Source organism: Phaethon aethereus (assembly GCF_964289735.1).
Source record: "Phaethon aethereus genome assembly, chromosome: 3".
NCBI classification, from domain to species: domain Eukaryota; kingdom Metazoa; phylum Chordata; class Aves; order Phaethontiformes; family Phaethontidae; genus Phaethon; species Phaethon aethereus.
The window spans coordinates 116,816,387-116,841,096 of NC_138576.1; the positions used below are offsets into that span (position 1 = coordinate 116,816,387).

The 24,710-nt window shown below is 41.6% G+C and overlaps 1 protein-coding gene across 2 annotated transcripts in view; it reads right to left on the bottom strand.

Moving 5' to 3' along the window:
• ATL2 (atlastin GTPase 2) overlaps nucleotides 1–24,710 on the bottom strand; it is a gene marked incomplete at both ends in the record, with an annotated part of 40,545 nt that overhangs the window by 10,534 nt on the left and 5,301 nt on the right. For both annotated transcript variants that reach the window (XM_081997678.1, XM_081997679.1), the window contains 5 exons: nucleotides 991–1,047; nucleotides 2,968–3,018; nucleotides 4,861–4,965; nucleotides 6,394–6,528; nucleotides 11,426–11,706. In XM_081997678.1, the coding sequence (XP_081853804.1) occupies nucleotides 991–1,047; nucleotides 2,968–3,018; nucleotides 4,861–4,965; nucleotides 6,394–6,528; nucleotides 11,426–11,706 (629 nt within the window). The remainder of the gene's footprint in view (nucleotides 1–990; nucleotides 1,048–2,967; nucleotides 3,019–4,860; nucleotides 4,966–6,393; nucleotides 6,529–11,425; nucleotides 11,707–24,710) is intronic.

Consider the following 24,710-nt stretch of genomic DNA (forward strand, 5'->3'; position numbering starts at 1 on the left):
AATGGCAGTGAGTGGCTTGCATCATTCCTAAGCTCAAAAATTCTATTTCTAAGTTTGGCTGGTGTAAATGAAGTAACCTTGTAGCTTTGCAGTGCAGGTATTTGCTTGTTTTTAAAAAAAAAAAAGCCAACCACAACCAACCCACACATCAAACACACAAATGCAACTCACTCCTTATCTGAAAGGAAGTACTCAAAGTGTCTCAAAAAGATAGCTTCCCTGTTCCATGGGTTTGCCTTTTGCTATCCCACAGGGATTACACTGTCCTCTCTCCCATCAGCTGAAGACAGAAAACAAACCTTGACATTACTCTTATATCAGATGATGTGCTTTATGAAGAATGCATCTTGCGTGGGCCTTTCACAAGAATATCAGTGACATACTTGCAGGCTGAATATTCTAGAGACACAAGAGTCCTAAAACTCACCACTAACAGCAGTCAACTAGTATCCTTATAGGTTAAGAAAGATACTTCAGGATGGAAGAGATCTCAGTCTTTGTCTCCACTAAACAGAAGAAGCCTCAAACCCTTCTCCGGCCCAGAAAAATAGGCAGGAGATGGCAGCAGTTTTGTGACTTCTAACACTGAAGCAGCAACACTTCAAGTAAATGAAACACAACATGGCCCTCCTCAATGCTACTTATTAGAGGCTACATGACCTTTACTCAGAACCATGTACCACCAAGCAACCATATCCCAAAGTAATGAGTAAGGCAGCAGCACAACACTTCTCCTTAACGTCTGCACATCATTTGACACTTTCATTCCTTTTATGCCTTTGAACTCAGGCACAAAGCTACACTTGCACAAACATTCTCTTCAGCATTTTCCCATTGTGTTTTTGCCAAGAAATGTGGTGACAGGGAAGGAAAAATCAGTCTTGTAAAGAACAGGCTATTTTCAGCCCAACTAATGTCTCTTCATAAATTATCCTGAGCTCATTTTCTACACATCCAATTGCTTAAGATCCATTTAACGTATATAGTTACCTGAAATGGCTTTTGATAAATTTCTTCCATAGCTAGTCTTCCATATTCTGTAAACAACTGACAGAAAGAAGAGTGTAAGGGTGCCACATATAAAACACATTTTTCTACTGTAAAATATTCTATTATGACACTAGAAAATAAAGCATTCAAACTTAAATCCTATTATGGGTTGAGAATGGCCAAGACACCTCAACAAGTACACCAATCCTCAGTAAAATTCAGGGAGGAGACATGATTTCCACTGGTTTCACAGTGCCATTCCATAACTGTCAACGCACTGCAATGCTAAGTGGGTGGCCTGTGGGCTATTCTCAGAGAAAAGCTGGCTGCATCCCACAGCAAGCCAGTTTCCAACACTTGTTTCCTTGGCTAAGAAGGTAAGCCAGTCTAACATTTGCCCCTTACTTCCCACAAAAGATTTATTCCTGGAAATCTCATGCAATTTGGCTAGAGTCAATGTATCGGACATTTAAATATAAGCCAAGTCCAGCAGCTTCCCAGATCTCTACTTCAGCCGATGACCTTAACTGACAATTGTCCTTTCCCTCCAGTATAGAGGCAAGTGTCAACTGTCTTCCTCTCATTGCTTTCACCATCTTGAATACCAGCAGCAGCATTCGCCACTGGACTGAGTGGGCCAGACAACCCGTAAGAACACAAATTATGGACTGTGCTGGCTGTTTCAGCAGAGGTCAATATTGTCAGGTGTTGATCCATGCTAGTCCCCTTACAGATCTTGCAGGTTGAGATGAAGGAAGCATACCAGTATCCTCTAGTGTCAGGCAACTGTTCTTCTGCATTAAAATTAACTCCTAGAACATCTCAAAGAAATTGCAAGACTAAAAGGACAGTTCCCCCTCTGTTGATCACAATAGCATCTAAGGACTTACAAGACTAATTTAACACATATTAACTTCAAGCTCTTGTCACCCTGAGCAAAAGACGCTCTGAAGTGGCCAAGCACCCACATGAGACTGGCTGATTTGATCCTAACTCCCTTACATGGAAGAGGCAGCCCATAGACTAACAGTGTTTCAGAATAACAGAAATTCCTGTTATAAGAGAAATTCAGACTTTCCTTCCCTCAGCCCACAATTCCTTGCCCCAACTTCAAATGTATGGGTGTCCCCAACCCACTGCTTATAGTTATCACCCTTCACTATCCCTCCTTCCCTCAAATATCACCCTCTGGTATAACAGAAAGGGATTGTGTTATTCATATTGCAGTGAGGCTGTCAAAGGACCAAAGTAATGAGGAGAGTCTGGCTTTCAAATAGTTAGCTATGGCTTTTTTTACTTGCAGTGCTTGGTTGGGTTTTTTTGGGTGGTGGGGGGTGTTGGCCCAGTAATACAACTCTGTTAAATGAGAACAGCATCACAAGACTATGTTTAGTTAGTGCTCTTCTACTTCCAGTATTGGCAGCTAGTCTTTTGCAGCACTGACCAAGACAGAAGTCCTTTCAATCAGAAGACACATAAAACAGTTTTAAGCTGTGACAAGGTCATGGCCTGAGCACAGGCAGGCATTTCTCAATGCACAAGCTAGCCTTTAAAGCTACAGGTTTTAAGTTAAGGAGATAAGGTTGTTGCACCATTGACATGAAGCCAGAATTCAGTGGCCTTTGACCACAATTTTCCATTAGAGGATGAAAACCTCACAGTAAAGAGAGGACAACTCTTTCCTGCTTTTGTTTCTCAGCAGGAATAAAACTGTAAAAGTTTCTCAGTTGAAAAACTAGAGAAGGCTTCTGGGTAAAAGATAACTCTTTCTGCACTGACCCAAGCTCCCACATTTCTTTAGAAACTGGTTATGAAATACCATCCATTTTCCTATTTTAGGGGAAAAGGCGAAAATTCCAATGTTTCTCGTAAGTAGCAGGCAGCTCCCAAATCACAGTTACATTAGCAGTAACTTCAGGAACAATGTCAAGAGTATCAGTTCAGAGGCAGCTTAATAAAAACACAGCATATTCTTACCTGCAAATGTTGAAGGTCATCTTCCTGAATGTTCTGCGACAAGTTGTATACCTACAAGGAACAGTAAAAGAATTACAGTGTAACACAAAACCATTATCTTACATTCTGTGGCACCTTTCCAGTTGCTGGCTTTCAAGTAGTTTCTGGAGGGGGTAAAAATACTCAAGATACCTAAAACAGACTACACAAATGTATCTCAAACAAAAGTCACTTCCTTATATAAAGTGCTAGGGACAAAAGTACTGCTGACTACCCTAATCTTTCTCAGAACAGCTTCTTTCCAAGGAAAGAAGTCACAAAGGAATCAGAGAAGACTGCTGAATGCTTCAAATCACTACACAGGTGTGAGACAGGAGGATTGAGAAGGTCACATCTGTTGCTATCCTCAAGTCCAAGTGCTCTACAATTCAGTGATCCAGCAGCTGCATCCTGACACAGAAATGACTGGGTAGTTAGTTCACTTTTTTTTTCTTTCAAGTCTTCCAAGAAAACTGATTTTATCTAGGGAGCTCATGACTGTTTCAATAGCAGCATTAAACTCAAAAATGCATAACTCGCAACTTATCCTAACCACAGCAACAAAACAAAAAGCACAAAAAAAAAAAAACATCCCACCAAAAACCACCCCACAGGGCAGAAAGTGTTTTACATACTCCTGTTACTTTCACAGAATCTTTGGGTTGAAAGGAACCTGTCAAGGTCATGGAGTCCAATCCTCCTGCAACAAGCAGGGACATCTTCAACTAGATCATGTTGCTCAGAGCCCCGTACAACCTGACCTTGAGTCTTTCCGGAGATGGGGCACCTACCACCTCCCTGGGCAACCTGTTCTAGTGTTTCACCACCCTCATTGTCAAAAATTTCTTCCTTATATCTAGTCTAAATCTGCCCTCTTTGAGTTTAAAACCATTACCCCTTTTCCTGTTGCAACAGGCCTTGCCAAAATGTCTGTCCCCATCTTTCTTATAGGCCCCCTTTAAGTACTGGAAGGCTGTAATACAGTCTCCCCCGAGCCTTCTCTTCTCCAGGCTGAATAACCCCAACTCTCTCACAGCCTGTCCTCACAGGATAGGTGTTCCAATCCTCTGATCATTCTGATGGCCCTCCTCTGGACCTGCTCCAACAGCTTCCTGTCTTTCCTGTGGTGAGGACTGAAAGCTGAATGCAGGACTCCAGGTGGGGTCTCACCAGTGTGGAGTACAGGGGCAGAATCACCTCCCTCGACCTGCTGGCCATGTTGCTTTGGATGTGGCCCAGGATACAGCTGGTCTTCTGGGCTGTGAGCACACATTGCTGGCTCATGCCCAGCTTTTCACCTACCAGTACCCGCAAGTTCTTCTCAGCAGGGCTGCTCTCAATCCTTTCATCCTCCAGCCCATATTGATCCTGGGAGTTGCCCTGACCCAAGTACAGGATGTTGTAGCATGTCTGAAGATCACTTGTTATCCTCCAAAACGTGCTAAGTTTTGGCACATTTAAGGCACAAGCTTAAAAGAGTTTTGGGCATAGCACAACAGAATTGTCAAAAATTCAACAGTAGCAGTAATTGTAAGTTTAGCTGATCACAGTGTAATTTCATCCTAAACTGTATCTAAAGTCTTAAAACAGATTTTGTAACACAACTGTACAGAAGCAGTTGCTACTTTGACATCTTTTTTTGATTCCCCAGTTCAGTCAGCAATTTAACTCAGCTTGGCCTTGGATAACTTTGATTCCACAGATAAACTGATGTAGTATATTACACTGAAAATAAGATTAAATATGAAAGCTTAAACGATGATTTTAGGAAGATATGCAGGTGAACTTTCAAAATGCGTCTAGGGAGATATTCTTTTCCATGTTCAGGATAGAGGGCTCCTATAGCTGCCATTATTTGCAGACAGGTATTCTCACCTGGACAGAACTCGTCATGGTGCTCAGAGCAAAAACCGTCGCACAGTCTTTGATAGTGGACTGGCTATCAAAGGCACCTTGGGTATCCATGAGTAGTACAGCAACCTAGAGAGTTTTAAAGAGCAGCAACAGTTAACCGAATTGTTAACACTTTCAAACTCCAAGCCATTGGGATAAATTCTACTTCAAGTAGGTCAAGTCTCTGCCTCTATATCTACTTATTAAACCTCAGTCAGCACCCTGCTGCTGTACAGCAGCCTGTACACCCCTACAGCTAAGTAAGCAACAACTAGAGGGCTATGTCAGCAGCCTTACATCCTTGGCCTTGCTACACTAGTTACCCTCTCCTACAGAAATAGCCTTCCTCAGCCCAGTGCGGGTACAGTGCAGAGTAACAGACAGCTCTTATTCACTGGAAGAACTGACAATCCAGCATAGTTCATTAAAGCTAAGAGCGAGATGGTTACTTTTAAAAATGTATCTATCTTAAAATAACCATTTTCAGAAGAAAACAAGATAATTGATACTTACTGTCTGCTGGAATGACAAGGAATTTCATGATCTTAATGATAAGAGTTTATCTGTCCAATTCCCGTCTTTGTGATCTACTACAATTGCCTTCTCTTTCCATTAGATAAGCAAGAACAAGCGAGTGATTTGTCCCCAGAGCACAAACAGATCCTCACAACTTAACTCTTTTTTAGCCGGAGAACTGTTTGGTTAGCTATGAAATTTGATAAAACTTCCTGCATGCCTTTAAGCCACTAAGATCAGTGTCTCATATTGATTGGCCATTAGTTGTTTCCTTTGCAAATACAAAGGATATGAAAGTTAAATAACCAAGAGTTTATGGTTCAGGAAAACATGAATAGCTCAAGATCCACCACCAGTATTGTGGAGTAAGTATTTATTAATAACATGAACACTTTGTTTCAGCATGAAGGTAAACACCTACAACCAAACTTAGCAGTTAAACTGACTTAGATTTAAAAAAAGATGCACCAGCTTTGATTAGAATAAAGTTAAAGCCTTTTACCCCACTGTTAGACTTAGTCCTTTTTTACGGACTACCTGTTAAAGTGTATGGAAGGACCAGCTTCCAGACACTGAAGCCTTTTCCAATACTAACAGCCATGCATTACATTTCACTACACAAGCTCTACACATTCTCACCTCTTAAAAAACAGTGTTTGTTACAGAACTGTTCTTATCATAGCATTTGTCTATATATGGTATTTATAGCCATTACAGTTCTACAACATCCACAGGACAACTGACCCATCAGCCTGGACAGAGCAGACTTTGCCAAAACAAAGTATTCTCAGAATGGGACTATTGTTGGAGATTGAATCTTACAGCCCAGCAGGAAAATTCATACTTGCACTGATATAAGGTTTCCAAATACATTATACAGCTACTGAAGGCTAAGGAAAGCAACTGATATTTGAACTGTCTCCATGAAACCCATGGTATTAAACATATACCCACAGAGGCAAAAATCCTGACATACACCTATTTAAGTCAAGCACTTACCTTTGTTCCATTTGGTTTATCAATTACAAACACTTCACTCCAAATCTGAATGCCGGTGGTTTCCCGTTCACATCCACCTCTCCATGTAAACCCGGTCAATGGCTCAGTGTTTCCACCTATCCAGCATGGAGAAGTCTACAAAACAAGAGGAGGAACTTAGTTAAAACCAAGGAGGTGATTTTTAAACTTTTTTTAGCATACTATGTCTTAGCTGACTTCCACATTGTTCTCTCATTTTCCCCAGAGCTGACTGACAATGCTACACTGAATATTAAAACACAATGCTACTCTACTGTGTTTCAAGGATCATCCAAAGAAATGTTGTGTCAGTCTACTGTATTTCAGTGGTTGCACAACTCTTCAGCCACTGAAGAGTATACCTGCACAGCTTTCAAGTTTCACGCACTCACAGTTAATGAGAACAGCTCAGTTTTGTCCATTGATTCCACTTTGCACGCATGCTCTTCTCCCACAGTTGAGAGAACTCAACTTGAACACAGTTGTAAATAGCATGTACTTTAACTACAGGAGCAGCTAAGCCTCTGCAAGGAACAAAAAACCTGATCTTGACTTAATCTTCTCCCCTCCCCCTTACCAACAGGTCAACTGCTGAAACTAGCTAAGTATCTAAGCTCCTGCACTAACAGAGACCAGCACCAGACTCTGAGTGTCAGCTTGCAGAAGCCAAAGAGAATAGGCAAGGACCAGAAGATCTACAATCTATGCTTGTCACAGTTACTTTTTCCTAAGTGATTAGGATTCAAGAGAAAAGGTCACACTGAGAGTTTGATACTTGTCAATCAACCCATCCATATTAAAATTTTAGTGGCACATTGCCCACTTTGGGAAAGGCTATCAGAGAGTCAAGTACAGTTTGCAGCTAATATTTCTGGCTGATGGTACTGTAACAAGGTTGTCAGTCCTCAAGGACAGGCAACACACAGAACAGTATCTCACACAGAAGAATCCAGCCATTATATGAGCACATTTAACCCAGGAATGTAGTTTATGTACTGGGCAAGTAAGAAGCATTAACAGCTAAGTGGTAGGCAGACAATAGTTTAACTGATGAGGGGACTTAGAAAAAAACCCTTTATTTCACAGGCTAGAACACAGCATGCTGGCAGGACAGAGGCGGGGAGAGAGGGAGAGGAAGGGGGGGGAGGGGCGGAGAGAGGGAGAGAAAGAGATGTTTAATGAATTTGCCCGACTGCCCAAAGAAGATTATCAGCCAGGAAAGTGTGTTCTTTGAGAAGGTCAAAGGGGAGACTTTTCAATCCATTAGGCTATGGTCTCTACCTTGCTGACTCTGCACTGGCAGTTTCAGAAAAGAGCTCACCAAGACGCATCTCTTCACATCTCAGAAAACAGCATGAGCACCCAGGGGCTGTACAGAATAGAAATACTTAATACAACTAAGTGAAAATGCTTATTTCTAAAACGGGATTGGAAAGAAAACCTGCACACATTCCTAGCAACATGCAGAGCAAACCATACTAAGAGGGAAAGGCATCAAGGAGTTCTGCAACAGCATTCTCCCAAATGCTAAGTGCACACCATTCAGCTCTGATACTTCGATCAGACATGGCAAAAGTAAATGAGATGAGCAGATTAAAAAAAAAAAAAAAAAAATCAGAGAGTGGACACAGGTATCCAAGTGAAGAAAACCACAGCTCCTTCCAGGTAGGCTGTTTGGGGTTTTTTTCTTTTTTGTTGTTTGTTTTTTGTTTTGTCATGCAGGTACATACACCTCTACCACAGAGACTAAACAAAACCTGAACAACTTTCCCCTGGAGTACTTTTATCCCAGAAGATGCTTATGCATCCACTGACCATTCTAGAAATGAAAGCTTCAGGCCTGCTTTGGGTTTCAGTACATTCCAGGATAGTTTTGCAATGCTGAATCATATTTCACAGGTATATGTCAATGGACTGTAGCTTTTCACTTTTGCAAAAGCATCTGTTACATTATTCAACAGTATGTTCCATTTGTCATTTATACAAGAATACTTCTTCCCAGTTTGGTCTCGAAATTATCCTTATTTGTAGCAATTCAGACCAAAACTACACAAATCTTTTGACAAGTCCCTCAATGAGCACTAGATAGGACCACATTTGATTTCTTACGTGATTCATGTCACAGGAGACTTTGGTGTCTTCACAGGCACAACCTCAGCTGAAGCTGCTTCATCTTGTGGATGATGCACTTAAGCCAGTCTCTGACTGACCTTTGCATCGGTTTGAAGCACTCCTTGCTTGTTACGTCTGTCTTTCCTTACTTAAAACTCAGTGTTTAACAGTCTCCATCCATCAAGTTGCCTTGAAAGATATTCAAGGGATGGGAGGAGGGGAAAAAAAAAAGACTTTGTTCCTACATGAAACCAAGCTAGAAGCTGCACTACAATTTTCTATCAGTCACCTAAAAGATAACCTCTCTAAATATATTCCACACTAATGAAAGGACCAATGCAGCTTTATTTCCGTAGTGTCATTAGTATGCAGTGAACCTTGGAGATTAATGCAAGCTAAGAAGGTCATACCCCTGTAAAAAAAGCCTTTAAATCTAAAGTTACTAGCGTTACTGCACCCAACTCTTAATAAGGCTTAAACTGCAAAGATCACAGCAGCTTGCTGAGTACACAACTGCTGCTGTTTTGTGGCTAATCTGCCACAAATTCTGTTCCATTTCAAATGAGCAATCATAACACCAAGTATCAGTGCTTGAAATGAGATGCCTACTTCCCTGAAGATAGTGACCAATCTCAGCCATGCCAAAATTCTACCTGTGACTTCAACTGACACAGGTGAGATTTTTTAGAACAGTAACTTTTCACATGACTTCCAGCTCTTGATTTAAGACAAGAAAATGGGATTCTGAAGTATCTTGGCAAGTTTTTCATCACACATGTTAATATGCACAGGGGAAGATATCCCAAAATTGCTTGATTATGAAATGAATGCAGATGCTTTATTATTTTGTGCAGGATTCAGTATTTAGTTCACAGAAAATACAGACTTGTAATTAAGCCTGACTGAAGATGGAGCAATCGGACTAAAGAGTACTATAAAACACTACACCAAGGCCTCCCCTCCTGTACTGAAGTTTGTATAAGCATAGAGGATATCATTTGACTTGATAAAATTCAGCAGAGCTCAAAAGAGGAAGCACTGCACTTATCTTCTCTCAACCCCAACTCCCATCAATCTGTTTGCAACAGCTCTTTCCTTAAGCTAGTTTACATCACTTTGCTGGCAGGAAAACAATTCGGTAAAGTGCAGTGTCTTCTGATGCATCATTGAGTTGGATCAGCTCAGCTAAGGGCCTGCAAGCATTACAGCTTCAGAATGCACATGCCTGGCCAGAAGCAGCACATGGAAAGCAAGACTCCTCTGCTTTTACCAAAAGATAGTTGTTACAGTAGATGGCCAAGTTTGCCTTCATCTTCAGTTTCAGGGAAACAAATGGTAATTTGAAGGGCACCTATAGAAAACTGAAAAAAGTGATTGTGCAATAAAGGGAAGAGAGGCATGATATTACAAAAGGCTGAAATAGTGTTTCAATCCATTTTGCTTTATGAACTTTTTTATTTCACAATCTGAAAGTTAGAGTGTTTGCTTAAAGCTCATCCCTTCTATTTTTGGAAGGGACTAGCACCACCTCTACCTAGCCACCATCTCGCTCAGATTGCTATACTTCTTGGGAGTTTGGTTTTTTTTGTTTGTTTGCAGTTTGAGGTTTTTGGCTTTGTTTTGTTTTTAATACAAACAGGACATTAGAGAGGGTTTAATACACACACAAAAGGCTACCCACTGAACAGCTATATTAATGAAATGTTTATTCCTCCCTAGATTAAAAGAGTCTTAGTAAGTTGGGAGCAACCAGTTGCTCTCTGTATTTCTCCTACTATACCCTCAGTGTCTTTCTTACAGAGCTGTTGGCAAATCAGTGAGAGGAATTCAACAGCAAGCACTACTGGGAGTGAGAGAAAGGAAGTCTTCATCTGCCAGCTACCAGCAGCTTCTTTGCAATATTCCTCTATTTCCTGTAACCACAGGGTTCGTCCTGACTTATCAGGCCAGCTAGCACAAAGGTAAAATAGATTAAGTCATGGTTAGTTTCTGCTACCATGAATTCCAACTCTGAAAAAACAGTGACCAAACAAGGAATCAGTTCTGGCTTTTTGGGAGGTTTTGAGGGGTTTTGTTTGTTTGGGTTTTTTTGTTTGGTTGGTTTGGTTTTTTGGGGGGTTGTTGGGGGTTTTGGTTGGGGTTTTTTGTTTGGTTTTTTAAGAGCTTCAAAAAGCAATAAAACACTGAATTGTCAATATTTACTACACAGATTAAAAGAAACAGACCACAACCTGTGACAGGCAGATGCGTACATTCACAGGAGTCCCTACCCCACCTTCTCCATATCAGCCAAGAGTTCTAAGTATAGTAGACACAAGACAACACCAGCCAAAAGCTACAAACTAACAGAAGAAATGAAATTTTGGATCGGACATTCATTAACCAGTGACTTAGAGGGATTTTAAAAGTTCCTGGATTATGTTCAGAGACACATTCCAAGCAGCAAACAGGAGACTTTCTCCCTTTTGCTATACCTCAGATTTAAGCAGAATTAGTCCTCCAATATCTACCTGATACGACTCTTCGTTTTGCAACAATGGTAGTTCTACAATATGATTTCAGGAGATCAAGTCAAAGCAAGACTCCTCCAAGCCAACACTCAGATGAACCCTTCCCCAAAGCTCAACTAGAAGGCCACCATGCTGTCTCATTCGAGTTTTTCTCATGCCCACCTACATCAGGACACCAGTAAGTTCCCTTGATAACTACAGAAAAATTTATATTGAAAAACTGTCACTTAAATACACTTCTTCAGAGTAGAAACAGAGTATCTGGCTTCCCCACCCCCAATAAGTAAGAAAAGTTTGACCTGCTATATTTGTGCTCAAGTCAACAAATACAAAGGTAAATGACTAAAATATGAAACTAATTTTCTCCTGCAGGGAAAATCCAAATTACTCACCCTGTTATACATGTATCTAAGCATGAAGTCCAGCAGAAAAGATTTTCCTTTGCGGAAAGCTCCTGCTACAGACACAACTACTATGTTAAGATCTTTGATGTGTTCCTGAAGCAAGATTTTTTCCAATGCTGCTTCATCTAATTCAAAGTTATGGTCATCTTCATGAGCAAGAACAATCTGTATGGGACACGGCTTATCCAAATCCACCTCGTCATCTGAGTCTGGCAGGGCATCTGAGTCAGGTAGGGCATCCTCCTCCTCTTCTTCCTCATAATGCTTACCTGCAAATTGACAGGTTACAATACATTAGTAAGTCAGAGCTTAGGGCACTAGACATTTCCTTCAAGTGAAGCCTTGAGCTGGGCTTTCATTCCCAGCAGCAAGAATGATGCTCTTGGGAACGCGTATCTGCAGACAATGAGATAAAAAGCAGTTCCGTGTCCATTTTCATCAGCTTTGCATATAGTCTACATTTCAGATATTCATCATTCTCCATTTTAAGAAATCACAAAGGAAAACTGGTTTTCAGCATCAAAACCCCTTTTAAAAGCTTAAGTATAACTTCCATTGAAAATCAAGGGCCTTTTTCTCTCTGTTGAAAAAATTGATTAGTTTAAGTAAGTTCCAAAGAGGACCTAAAAAGGGCATTTTTAGATCACCAACACCTTCTACTCTTGAAAGAAAAGAAAAAAATTAAATGTTTTCTGTCATTTTTGCTTGCCAACATGTACAAGCAAGACCACTGATCTAGTATGTAATCCCAGGATTACATGCATCAGCAGATGACTAAATTCCTCTCTAATTCCAACACACTATACCTGTTTCAATTCTGAGTACAGCACAGACTTCAGAGTGCCTATTCGCTGCTTGCAAGAGGATAAACTCCTGAGTATGTGCAAGGTCTAACACTTCTGGGAAACACACTCTGCCACTGACCTGATTCCACTTTTCCCATTAAGCATCTGGAAGCAGCTTTGTGCTTTACAGAACTGCCTCCAACTCCAGATTTACATTTTGCCATATTCAATCAGAACCCCATGTGTACAAACCTGATAGAGGCACCTTCCTAGCAATTACTTATCTGGGAACATCACTGTATGAATTTAAGTACATTGGACTGCTAGTCATGCTTGTAGTTCCAAACATTACTTTAACAAAGACAGAGAAGCAGCCATCTCCAGTTACTTGATGCATTGTGCACAGGTATGTTACATGGCCCCCATGCTTCCCCTGGAAGCAGCCCAGAAGCAGTGTTCTCTTGCAGGATGTGTCATGAGGCACCGTGGAACACACCACAGCTTAATTTGTGGCAGACACCCTGCTAACACCCACAGGACCTGCCAAGTCATTCCTGCCACACTTTGCATCCTAAACACCATCCTCAGCAGAAGACTTACGAACAGTGCTCCAATGCACGCTGTTTTGTGGATGTAATGAGACATTTGAGTTATTACCATGAACTTGAAAAACTGGTAACATGGTGACCTTGGAGTTTTTCCAGTGGCTGTCTCTTTAACTGGTTCTGACAGCATTTCAATTCATTGCAAATCAGAGGGGACACTTCCATTTTCAAGCATCCAATCTGTGCTGCCTCAAAGGCCAATGGCATTAAATTTCTTTTTAAAAAAGTTTCAATATATTCAGCTAGTGTAGTACTTTGTTTGAACAGGAAGTAAATTTGAATGTTTAAATCCTAAGCAGCTAGAACTAAACTCCAGCATTATCCAAGGGAGCGCACAAAACATCCCCTAGCATAAGCCTAACTCAAACTGGTTGACAGAGCAGGCCAAAAAATTCAATTGCACCAGCAGGCCTGACAACTGGAAGGAATAACTTTAAAAAGAAAAGCTGTCAACAGGACACCAAACTATACAAACCACATTATCACAGAATCATTAAGGTTGGAATTTATACAATATTGGCTACCACTTCAGAAGAAAAACCTCTCACCTTTGGCCTAAAGCTTTTGTATTCCCAGAAATTAAACAAGCCCTCTTTTTTTGAGTTTACAAAACAGGTTTGGCCCCATATAGATAGCATCTGTTGTAGGCCAGAAAACTTGGGAGGATAGCCCAGGTGAGGTACAAGGATTTTGACAGTCAGAAAGAAAGCCTTCAACATCACAGTCTAGAAACATAAAGGGAATAATTCTATTGATAAAAGCATTAAGATCACACAGATCCAAGACGAGACGCCTGTGTTTTAGCCAACAGATATTCACATAGCTTATGGAAACCTCTGCTTCTACATATTCCCCAGGGAACAAGTTTAACTTGATTACTTAAAACAGCCTTATATTATTTTATTTAAACGCATACTTCACTTCAGCTGAAGTGTCAGTTTTGTAAACTAAGGTAGACTGTAACATAGTCAGAAGCAACAGCTGCAACTTCATTCACTTGGAACTTCAGTTCATTCACATTAACCATCTCTTCCTACCTGGAAGTCATCAGAACCTTAGCACAAGTTGTAGCAGCATCCTTCTGCTAGTGCAGAGCATAGCCACCCAAAGCCTCTTCAAGCCAAAAAGCTTTCCAAACAAACAAAGTAGAGTGAGCTTTTATCACTAGTTATTTCTAAACAAGCAGATTCTCCCTATCAAAAGTAGATAGTCCTATCAAGAGCTTACACAAAATATGCCCATTAAAAGCTCACATCATCTTGTTAAGAGTATTCTGCACCCACGAGGGTGCAGAGAGGACAGAAGAGAAGATTCATAGAATGGTTTGGGTTGGAAGGGACCTTAAAGATCATCAAGTTCCACCCCCACCCCCCCCACTACCCCCCCCTGCATGGGCAGGGACACCTTCCACTAGACCAGGTTGCTCAACACCTCATCCAACCTGGCCTTGACCACTTCCAGGGATGGGGCATCCACAACTGCTCGGGGCAACCTGTTCCACTCTCTCATCATCCTCCATCCTAGTGAAGTATTTCTTCCTTATATCTAACCTAAATCTGCCCTTTCTCAGCTTAAAGCCATTACCCCTTGTCCTATCACTACATGCCCTTGTGAAAAGTCCCTCTCCAGCTTTCTTGTAGGCCCCCTTCAGGTACTGGCAGGCTGCTATAAGGTCTCCATGGAGCCTTCTCTTCTCCAGGCTGAACAACCCAACTCTCTCAGCCTGTCTTTATAGAAGAGGTGCTCCAGTCCTTATGATCATCTTGTGGCCCTCCTCTGGACTCACTCCAACAGGTCCATGTCCTTCTTATGTTGGGGGCCCCAGAGCTGAACGCAGTACTCCAGGTGGGGTCTCACCAGAGTGAAGGGGAGAGGCACCTGCTGGTCACACTTCTTTTGATGCGGACCAGGAGATGGCTGGCTTTCTGCGCTGCACGCACACATTGCCAGGTCATGTTGAGCTTCTCATCGACCAACACCCTCAAGTCCTTCTCCTCAGGCCTGCTCTCAATCCATTCTCTACCCAGCCTGTATTTGTCCTTGGGATTGCCCTGACCCATGTGCAGGACCTTGCACTTGGCCTTGTTGAACTTCATGAGGTTCACACAGACCCACCTCTCAAGCCTGTCAAGGTCCCTCTGGATGTCATCCCTCCCCTCTACAGTATCAACCACACCACTCAGTGTGGTTGGAGTCATCCACAAACTTGCTGATGGTGCACTCATTCCCACTGTCCATGTTGCCAAAGATGTTAAACAGTGCCAGTCCCAATACTGAACCCTGAGGAACACCACTCATCACTGGTCTCCACCTGGACACTGAGTCATTGCCCATAACTCTTTGAGTGCGATCATCCAGCCAATTCCGTATCCACCAAGTGGTCCATCTGTCAAATCCATGTCTCTCGAATTTAGAGACAAGGATGTCGTGCGGGACAGTGTCAAATGCTTTGCACAAGTCCAGGTAGAGGACATCAGTTGCCCTTCCGTTATCCACCAACACTTTAACTGTGTCATGGAAGGCCACTGAACCTGTCAGGCACAACTTGCCCTTAGTGAAGCCATGTCAGCTGTCACCAATCCTTATTTTCCATGTGTCTGAGCATAGTTTCCAGGAGGACTTGCTCCATGATCTTGCCAGGCTCAGTGGTGAGACTGACCGGCCTGTAGTTCCCCAGGTCTTCCTTTTTTCCTTTTTTAAAAATGGGGGTTATGTTTCCCCTTTTTCCAAGTCAGTGGGATCTACACGGAACTGACACAACTTCTCAAATATGATGCACAGTGGCTTAGCAACTTCCTCTGCCAGTTCTCCCAGGACCCACAGATGCATCTCATCAAGTCTCATGAACTTGCGCACCTTTAGGTTCCTTTGGTGGTCTCGAACCTGATCTTCTCCTACAGTGGGTGGTTCTTCATTCTCCCAGTCCCTGCCTTTGCCTTTTGCAATATGGGCAGTGTGGCTTGAGCACTTGCCAGTGAAGACTGAGGCAAAAAAGCTGAATACCTCAGCCTTCTCCATATCCCTGGTAATCAGGTCTCCCATTTCCTTCCAGAGAGGGCCCACATATTCCCTAGTCTTCCTTTTACCATTGACGTACCTATAGAAGCTTTTCTTGTTGCCCTTGACGTCTCTGGCCAGATTTAATGCTAACAGGGCTTTAGCTTTCCTAACCTGATCCCTGGCTGCTCGGAGAATTTCTGTGTTCCTCACAGGCCACCTGTCCTTCCTTCCACCCTCTGTAGGCTTCCTTTTTGTATTTGAGGTCATCTAGGAGCTCCTTGTTCATCCATGAAGGCCTCCTGGTGTTTTTGCCTGACTTCCATCATCTTAGGCTTTATTCAGTTCCTATTTGATTTCACTTACAAGCAGAAATTGGAAAGTCAAGTCCAGAGCATGAAGTTGGGGTTTTTGTTTGGGTTGGGTTGTTGGGGTTTTTTTTAACTAGCCAGCCTAATATATCTGAAAGCTCCCAACCCACCTACAGAAAAGACTATCATTGCCATGAATCAAGCACTTTAGAGGGTGGAGAACTAGTGTTGACAGCTGTGAAGGAAACTTGATCCTTCCAGAAGAGCTGGTTTGATAACTTCATGCTCAAGTCGCAGAGAACACCCTTCCCTTCAAAGGATTTTAAACTAGTTAGCAATTACCAGGACAGATATTGCACAAGTTAAGCATGTTAACTGTAGAATAAGTGCTACTGCTTGTCCCAGCAGCATAATCAGCATATGCTAACGAGTCACATGCTCCTTGGCAGACATCACCACCTTTTTGGTCCTTCATACTACCTTATGGCTGCTTACCCTGTTATTCTGGCTAGTCAGTCTCAGGCAGCACCTGAGTATTTTGGAAGCCTTTCTAAAAGGCTTCAGCATCCTGGGCAGAAGGATGACATTACACTTCCAAGAACTACTTTTAGAGCAGTCTCTCAAAACAATGGTCAGGGCAAGAAGTCCCACTTCACAGTCCAGTTTTCTGCAAAAGTTGCATAAGCATTGTAGTAAGTTCTGTAAGTAGTTCATAAAATAAGTGTGCTGATACCACTGTCAAGTCAAGTCAGGCCAGGAGTTAATGAAATTCAGTACATGAGCCCTACTCCTTACTCCCCACACACACCTTTTCCTCACCTGACCTAGTATGATCATAGCATTCTACTTGAAACTCAGAATTTAAGTGGATTTGTCCTAAAGCCCAGACTAAGGAACACAAACTGCTCTAGGATGTTGCAATATTTCAGTCCCAACAAATAAAGTATAGGAACAGTTGAGGACTAGCTTTAGAAGAGGTGGTGTTCACAGAACAACTACTCCTACACTGAAGTGTTTCTAGGTAACTGGACAGTAATTTGGACTTGCAAAGATCATGGCAGCCTCCCTATATACATCTCCATGACAACACACTCAGTACTGCTACAGAGGCAACCAAAGGAACAAACTTTTGTTGTTTTGGGGAGGATTTTGTTGTTTGTTTTTTATAGTGTTCCTTAACACTTCCAAGTAGTCCAGTTCCATCCCAGTAAGGGGGTTATGGACCCAGCACATCTGCCCCATACATTCACAGAGTGGTTGTTTCAGAGGCATGGCTGATGGCTCCTTGCACTGCACATAGAACAGAGAAGCAACACTGCCTTCTGCCAGAGTAAGGCTGCTAGATTCATCAAACTCACTCACCAGTGTTGGTATCAATGCCGTTGGAAATCCCCATGTGCACAGAAGACTGGACCTCAGGCCGTTAGTACATACAGAAAAGCTCTCATCTGTCAAAGCATATGGCACTAGAGCTTGTCATGCAGCATTGCAGGCCCAGAAAGCCATAGCTACATTTTTCTTTTTTCCAAGATGTTCACCTGACCTTTGAAGCTTCTGTACTACTGAACTAACATACTCCAGATTACAGTCATATCTACTGCTCTGGCTGGAGCTGATGCAAAAAGATCACCACCTGGACTCGCCCCTGAAGTCTGTTATCCATTGAGTAGTAATACTATGGCTGTTCACTAATCACTCCCTAGTCCATTTTGGCTTCTTCCAACCTAAATCATTCAATTACAGCACGTGAGCTAATGCACAGTTCTGACTGTGCATAATCACTTCCTAACCCAGGTCAAACAGGCTAGGAGATATAAAAGAAGCAAATTCAGCAAGACACAGAAACAGACAGACTTGAATGGAAGCTAATATAGCCAAGAGAAGATACTGTCACCCAGTTTCCCTATAAGCTCTTCACATCACTCGGCAACAACTACAGCAGGGCTACTATTGACACTCATCAGCTAAGTATCCAGAACAAGCACCATTTGTTGAAATGCTAAGCCAGATTTTGAGAACAGTGGCTTCTTGTGTACATACAGACAATATTTCAACTGAACAAACTCAACTAAATAAACCGTTTCTTAAAGTATGAGGTAAAATGAAAAGCTAATTCCTGCTTCCCCTTAGTACACAGCTGACAACCTATTTGTCCTGCAGTGTGAGAACAGTCAGCTCAACCTGCACTATGAAAATAAGTGACAACCTGCTTTAAACGCAAGTTCCTTTAAGCACACTGAAATAAAGTACCAACATAGTTACATTGGTTACAACGCAAATACAGTTTGAGTTTGCTAAACACATCATTTGCATTCTTTCATGATGAAAAAAAAGCACACACTGATTGCTAAACTCAGCTGCGGTTAGATATAATATAGGTTTTATGATCAACAAGCAATGAATGACAACTAGTAATTGTCTGTCCAGCCCACTGTCCAGAGAAGCAACTGCACACAGATGCAGCACAACATTAAAATAAATTTAAATCCCATTTGATTTTTAGTGGCTTAAGACTTGGATTATCAACAAAGTCTAAAGAAGTCTCTTTCATTAATGTAGATGGCTCTCATCAGTACTCCTTCCACTTGCTCTATCACAAGCAGTTACAAAGACTTCACTCTGTAGGTCTTCAAGCTGGTAGTCGTCTTATCTTGTTTGTACAGAAACCTGCACTTTGCTAGAAGTCCAACTTTAAATCAAAACTTCCAGTACCTCTAGGTACTTCAGCTCTCAGTATCCCTGAACTCTTTTTCCTGGTGCTCTACAGACATCACACATTTGTGTCTACACAAAAGTAATCTAAGTCTCCCCATCATAGTTCAATACAGATGCATGATAGGTGTCCCCCCCAGCCTGAAGAGTAAAGCAAGCTGAAGTGGGCTACACTAACCTCAAACCATATGGCATGAAATCTTGTTCTACCTCCATGGCCTGAGGGAGTTCACAGCTTGAATCAAAAGCTTAAAATAAGTTATCACGAAGAACCTGCTGCACCACATTTACACATAATGCATTCTCTCAGAGCTTCACCTGAGAAATCTTCCTTAGAGAGAAAGTAGACAAATTGTTTAAATGTTTCTTGTTTTGGTGTAGTGAACTGATGAAAGTATAGGCATGTGCGAACTGAGTTCCAGAGTGTAGAAAAAATAGGTTAACCTTCAAACCTTATTTGGACAAGGTAAAAAATCTGGCACATCAACAAAAAAAAAAAATCACTAGATTTAAGTCACAAAATTGTCCTTCCCTTTCTCCAGCAGTCCTATTCCATGCAATAAGCTCACAGCAAGACCCCCATGAAAGCTATGGGACTGCCACAGGCCTTAATGCATCACTGCTTTCCTAGTACTGACTAGCAAATACTGCCAAGTAGCTCATTTTAAGGCCAGAAATAATTGAATATTTCAGCTATAAATAGGACTGATGAGCTAAGTTCCAAAAATTTGTTTAGATATCCAACAAGACTGACAGAGGCGTACAGGACAGGGGGAAGATGCCTTTAACTCTCTCTGTTCCTTCAGGGCAATAGGATGTTAGGAGGCAGATCTAGAACTGTTAGATAAACTGAGCAGAAGCAAGAAGAACCTGAAGCTACAATTCTGCCAGTGAAGGGGAAAAAGACAATACTCTGATGACCTAGATACCTATGAAGCATCATAACTAATCAAACAATAGCCCTGTCTACTCCTATGTACTTTAAATTGCTTCTCTGTTGAATGGTCTGCATGCATGCAAGAGGCAGACAGCTCTCTCATAGCTATGCAAAATACTGATAAGCTGACATTTTGCATTCTCCATTTAAGGGGACAGAAAACCTAGAGGGAGACTAATGAAGAGGTGCAGCAAAAAAAGTCAACCCTCAAATTCAGCTAATGCATACAAGAGAATACCAATAAGCAGAGACTAAGCAGCACAAACCCTGACACAACCTAGTAAGTAGCAAATTTTTATATATATATATATATATATATATATAAATAAAGATTCTTTTTCTGAAAGCACATCATGAACTTAGTTAGAAAGACATTTCTCCATAGCTACAATGAAAAACTTGGAGAGTAGGGATAGTGACAAAGCATGCTTCTCATCCTTCTTCCACTCTGCCTAAAAACCACAGCTATTATTAGCACACTTGCTGAAGGACCTATAACAGGACCTCTACCCACAGTAAGGTTTACCAGTACTTTTCCAGCCCCCTCAAAGAACGCTGTTTTAGAATACTAAGGCAGATGAAAGCACTAAACGGCCCCTTACTTGCCTTTTCTCCACTTTCTTATCCATCCCACAGGTTCTTGAGGATGAGGATGAGAACACACAGGACCTGACAATGCCCTAATTTACTATGGTCTCTGGAAATAGCAACTGAAAGCTCTTTGTGAATGCTGCAGACTAACTGGATCCTTGCAGGCCACACAGATTTAAACCAGGCAGACTTCTGCTTGTATTTTAGCGTGATTTTCTTTAAAGTTGTTGCTCACACAAGAAGATTCAGTCAGTATTTTCTAATTGGTTTAGGCTGTAACTACATCTTATGTACTTTGTGTGTATTCCTCATATCAGCAGCTGATAATTTAAACAACAATCAGCTAACCTAAACCAAGATTTCGAACGAGAAGAGTAGAGAGAAAAGAATAAGGCAAGAGATGCCAACTGCAATTACCCCATATTTGATCTTTAGATTCGCAGCCAGAACAGGTTTAGTCACCCAGCTGCATTTGTACCATGGCCACAGGGGAGCTCAGCAGAAAGCAAAGGAAGTACTCACTTTTGCTATATACAGGGAGGTATGGCAAAGGGACAGTTTTCATACTCATTTCCAGGATAAACAAGCTGTCATCAATCAAGAACACCAGCAAGTTTAAGGAAACAGAGCAAGCCGAAGAGGCTTTAATTTTTCCGTTGTTAGAAGCATGGTTTGATCAAAATCTGAAGCTTCTAAGCAAAAGTGATCTTTTAGTCCAACCTCCAGTTTATACTGAGCTTCCCACCCCACCTTTAAGTTCCTGCAGCTAAGAAAGCCTCCCATCCAGCTTTTCCAGCACTGAACTCTACAATTCTGTTTTAAGAGAGTTCTAAATTTCATTTCAAAGAATAAAAAGCAGTACAGGGAGAGACTGGGTTTACCTTAGAAAACTGCCTTCTCTAGATCACATAGCTAGCAAAACTGATTACAGTAACTACCTTCAAACACCTTCATGGAGTATTTTAATTCCTCCTCCCTCTCCCTTCTCAACTGTTCTTAACCTGGTAGCATCACTAACATACCCACCAGATGAAAGGGAAGTGTGACTGGGGCAAACACAACATGCACCAATGCAATGCCCAGATCAACAATGTTTTTCCCAAACAGGAAAAACGCACCACACAAGTCACATTTAGGGAGAACTGAAACCAAAGAAACAAATGACATTTTGCATGTGTTCACTTTATCTCCACCGCAGGAAGAGATTTTTCCTCACACAGCTATGACAAAAGCAGTTTTCATCACAGTCCCTGCTGTTAAAGACAGAGAAAGAGGCCTGAGCTGCCATATCACTTTCCTGCAACCAACCCATACTAATTGACACAGCACTTAACCATGTCCATATACTTCAGAGCCCCATGCCTACTCTCCACAACTCCCAAGTCTCTGCCAGGCATCACTGCTGTTGCTGCATGGAAGTCCCTTGCTAAGGCAACAGCTCAAAGTACATTTATTCTGCTAACAGGACAGTACCAGTAACTGCTGCCTCCTTCTCTCCCCCCTGTTGCCTCTTCAAGCCTATTTCAGTAGCACAGCTGTCTTAACCACCCACTCACACAAGGACTCTCCCACTCTTTCCTATTTCCAGCACCACATAGTACCACAACCACCTCTCCTGCTTATTTTGCCACATACTCAACACTGCTGAGAGTCAAGTCAGCTAACCAAAGCATCAGAAAAAGTAATCCAATAGAGTTTTATACAAACTGTATCACCTTACTAAGAATGAGCACTAGAGCTGAAGCCCAAACAAAAAGCAGAGCTACTCAGTTTCATCTGCAAGGTACAGGGTCACATCAACTGTACTGTTGAACAATACAGGACTGCTGCCCTCTGTGTTGGCACCACTGTTCTATGTCCAGGCATGAACTTATCTTAAACAAACACAAGGTGATGTGCTGTGCACTCTACAGCCTCTGAAACAGCTGCACCAGCACAATTCAGAGGGAGGCACAAGCTGCTTGACTGGGCACTGGTACCAAAAGAAAAGTTCAGCTTTGTGACTACAACCTAGTTAAGATGGAAAACTTCTCCAGCCTCTCAGAACTCACAAGTACAGTTAAGAAGCACGTTCATGTGGAGACTGACTTAGTGATATGTGATAACACTGCAAAGATGGGTAGGCAACTGGTCTGTAACTGGATCAGACTGTGTGTTGCCAAGGATTTGTCTAGATCTGAAAGAGTTTAGATTTAGCGGTTGGGCTAGCCAACACATTTGTTAATCTTCACTTAACAACAAGGTTTCCTTCCTTCACAAACAGAGGTTAACACTAGTTTCAGTTTTGTCAATAACATAGGCTAGGATGTGTAACTGGTGGGAAGACTTTGAGCTTGGCATAGTCCTTCCTGCACTAGAGGAGCATTCCCTTGAACGTTCCTACCGAACATACTGCATCTGCTACGAGCTGTCTCTACTAAAGAGCAGATTAGAAGAATTTTTATTTCAAAATCAGCAGTTAAGTTGTCATAAGGACACTGTAAAACACTTACACTTTACTAGCTCAGTTCCACGCAACAAGCACCTTCATATCAGTTCAAAGGGCTCAAGACTTGCCTATTTACCTAAGCTTTTTTAACATCATTCACAACACTTGTTGCCAGAGAAACCTCAGCCAATGCTAGCAAAACAAGAGTCTTAACAACAGGAGGATTTTTGGGTTTTAAACAGCATTTTCCTGGGACAGCAAATGGCTGCTGGACAGTAAAGCCTAATGGTGAGTACAGCACTGAAGGGAAAAACACAGTAATCCCAGAGGTAAGGCAAGCCACACCATCCTCCTGAAAGGAGAAAACACAGAAGGGGAGCTGGTTACTACCTTCTCTTTACATCAAGTTCTTGGACTAGTCTGAATACATCTAGCCAGTTCTAACTGTTTTTTCTACAGGACAGCACAGCATACCAAATGGTTTAATACCCATCTTTCACTTGGGTGGAGAAGGGAGAGGGAAATACAGTCTTCAGACAGTTACATGTTTAACACCCCCTTCCAACCAACAGTTTAGTCTTTGTAGATCATATTTATTGTCCTCATTCTGTGGACCCATGAAATCTTTCCTTACAGTGTACAGAGGACAAATACTGGGGAGAGAAGTCTGGGTTTAGAAGATGAATCCAAACAGAGAGAGATAGCAGTGTGCTGCTCTAAAGCTCACAAAAGCTGTATCTAGTCAGTTCTAATGCACTACAGAAATAAGAAGTCAACAACAGTTTAGACTACAGAACAGCTCAGTTTGATATTTGATTAATGAAACAGTGATACATCTGCAACTCAAAGTACTTACACTGAGACTCCAAGAATAACATTCAGTCTGTCACAAGCCAGCTTCCAACATCTTTAAAAGCACCAGATTGCATTTTAAGGGTCTTTTCAAACAAGCAGGATTCCTAGTAGCATTTGAAGGTTCCACAAGTATTTAATTGCATCTGCTATGTAAATGTTCATAGTGGAGACCGTGTTCGTTTTTCCATGGAAAAAATTAAGAAATGCAATTTCTGCTAGTAAGCTTAATGCTCCTACCACCATCATTGTGAACCATTTTTTTTGCCTTTTAAATCTCAGAGCATAACATGTGATAAGTTTTCAGTAGCTACTTGTTTCTACAGTACTATTAGCTCTAGAAAATACCGCAGTTTTGTGCCCCAACCCCCAAAAGCATTACTTACTGCACTTTCCCAAACAATTTCTGTACTAAGAAGTCTGACATACTAGCGTTTAGAAAGATTTCCTTTTAAGTATTTTGTACTGCATTCCCTCCCTTATCCCTGTAACAAGCTTAAGACTTTGTTACTTGGAAGAAAGCGATAACTGCCTTGAGGGCAGCTGTAAGGTCATGTTTAGAATCACACTGCTGTCATTAACAAGAACAATGCCTTAGTATTAGTTCAGAATTACAAAGTACTTAAGAAATCATTCCTCTTAAAAGCAAGATGACTTCTTGTTTTAAGAAAGTGATGTGGTTATACCAAGAACCTTAACCTAATTTTCTACAGCAGTCATTTTCACTTCTATTCTATGTCTAAGCAATACATTAAAGGAAGCCAAGCTTCTGCCTCCATGCCTAGAAGTTCAGGTACTTCTAGTAACTGTTCCTCCCCTGAAATCAATACTGTGATGATTTCAATATTAGGCAGAGGATTGACAGATGGTACCTTTCATTTCCCAATTGTTTAATGTTCCCCGAGTAGATCACACTACACACAAACCAAGATAAATGAACAGCCACAAGTAAAATCCAGAATACCCTTTCTTACATTTACCTGAGGAGCTGCAAATGCAGAAGGGGTTGAGGAGGGGAGGGAAATAAGACATAGCATGCAGGCTTGTGGGCAGCA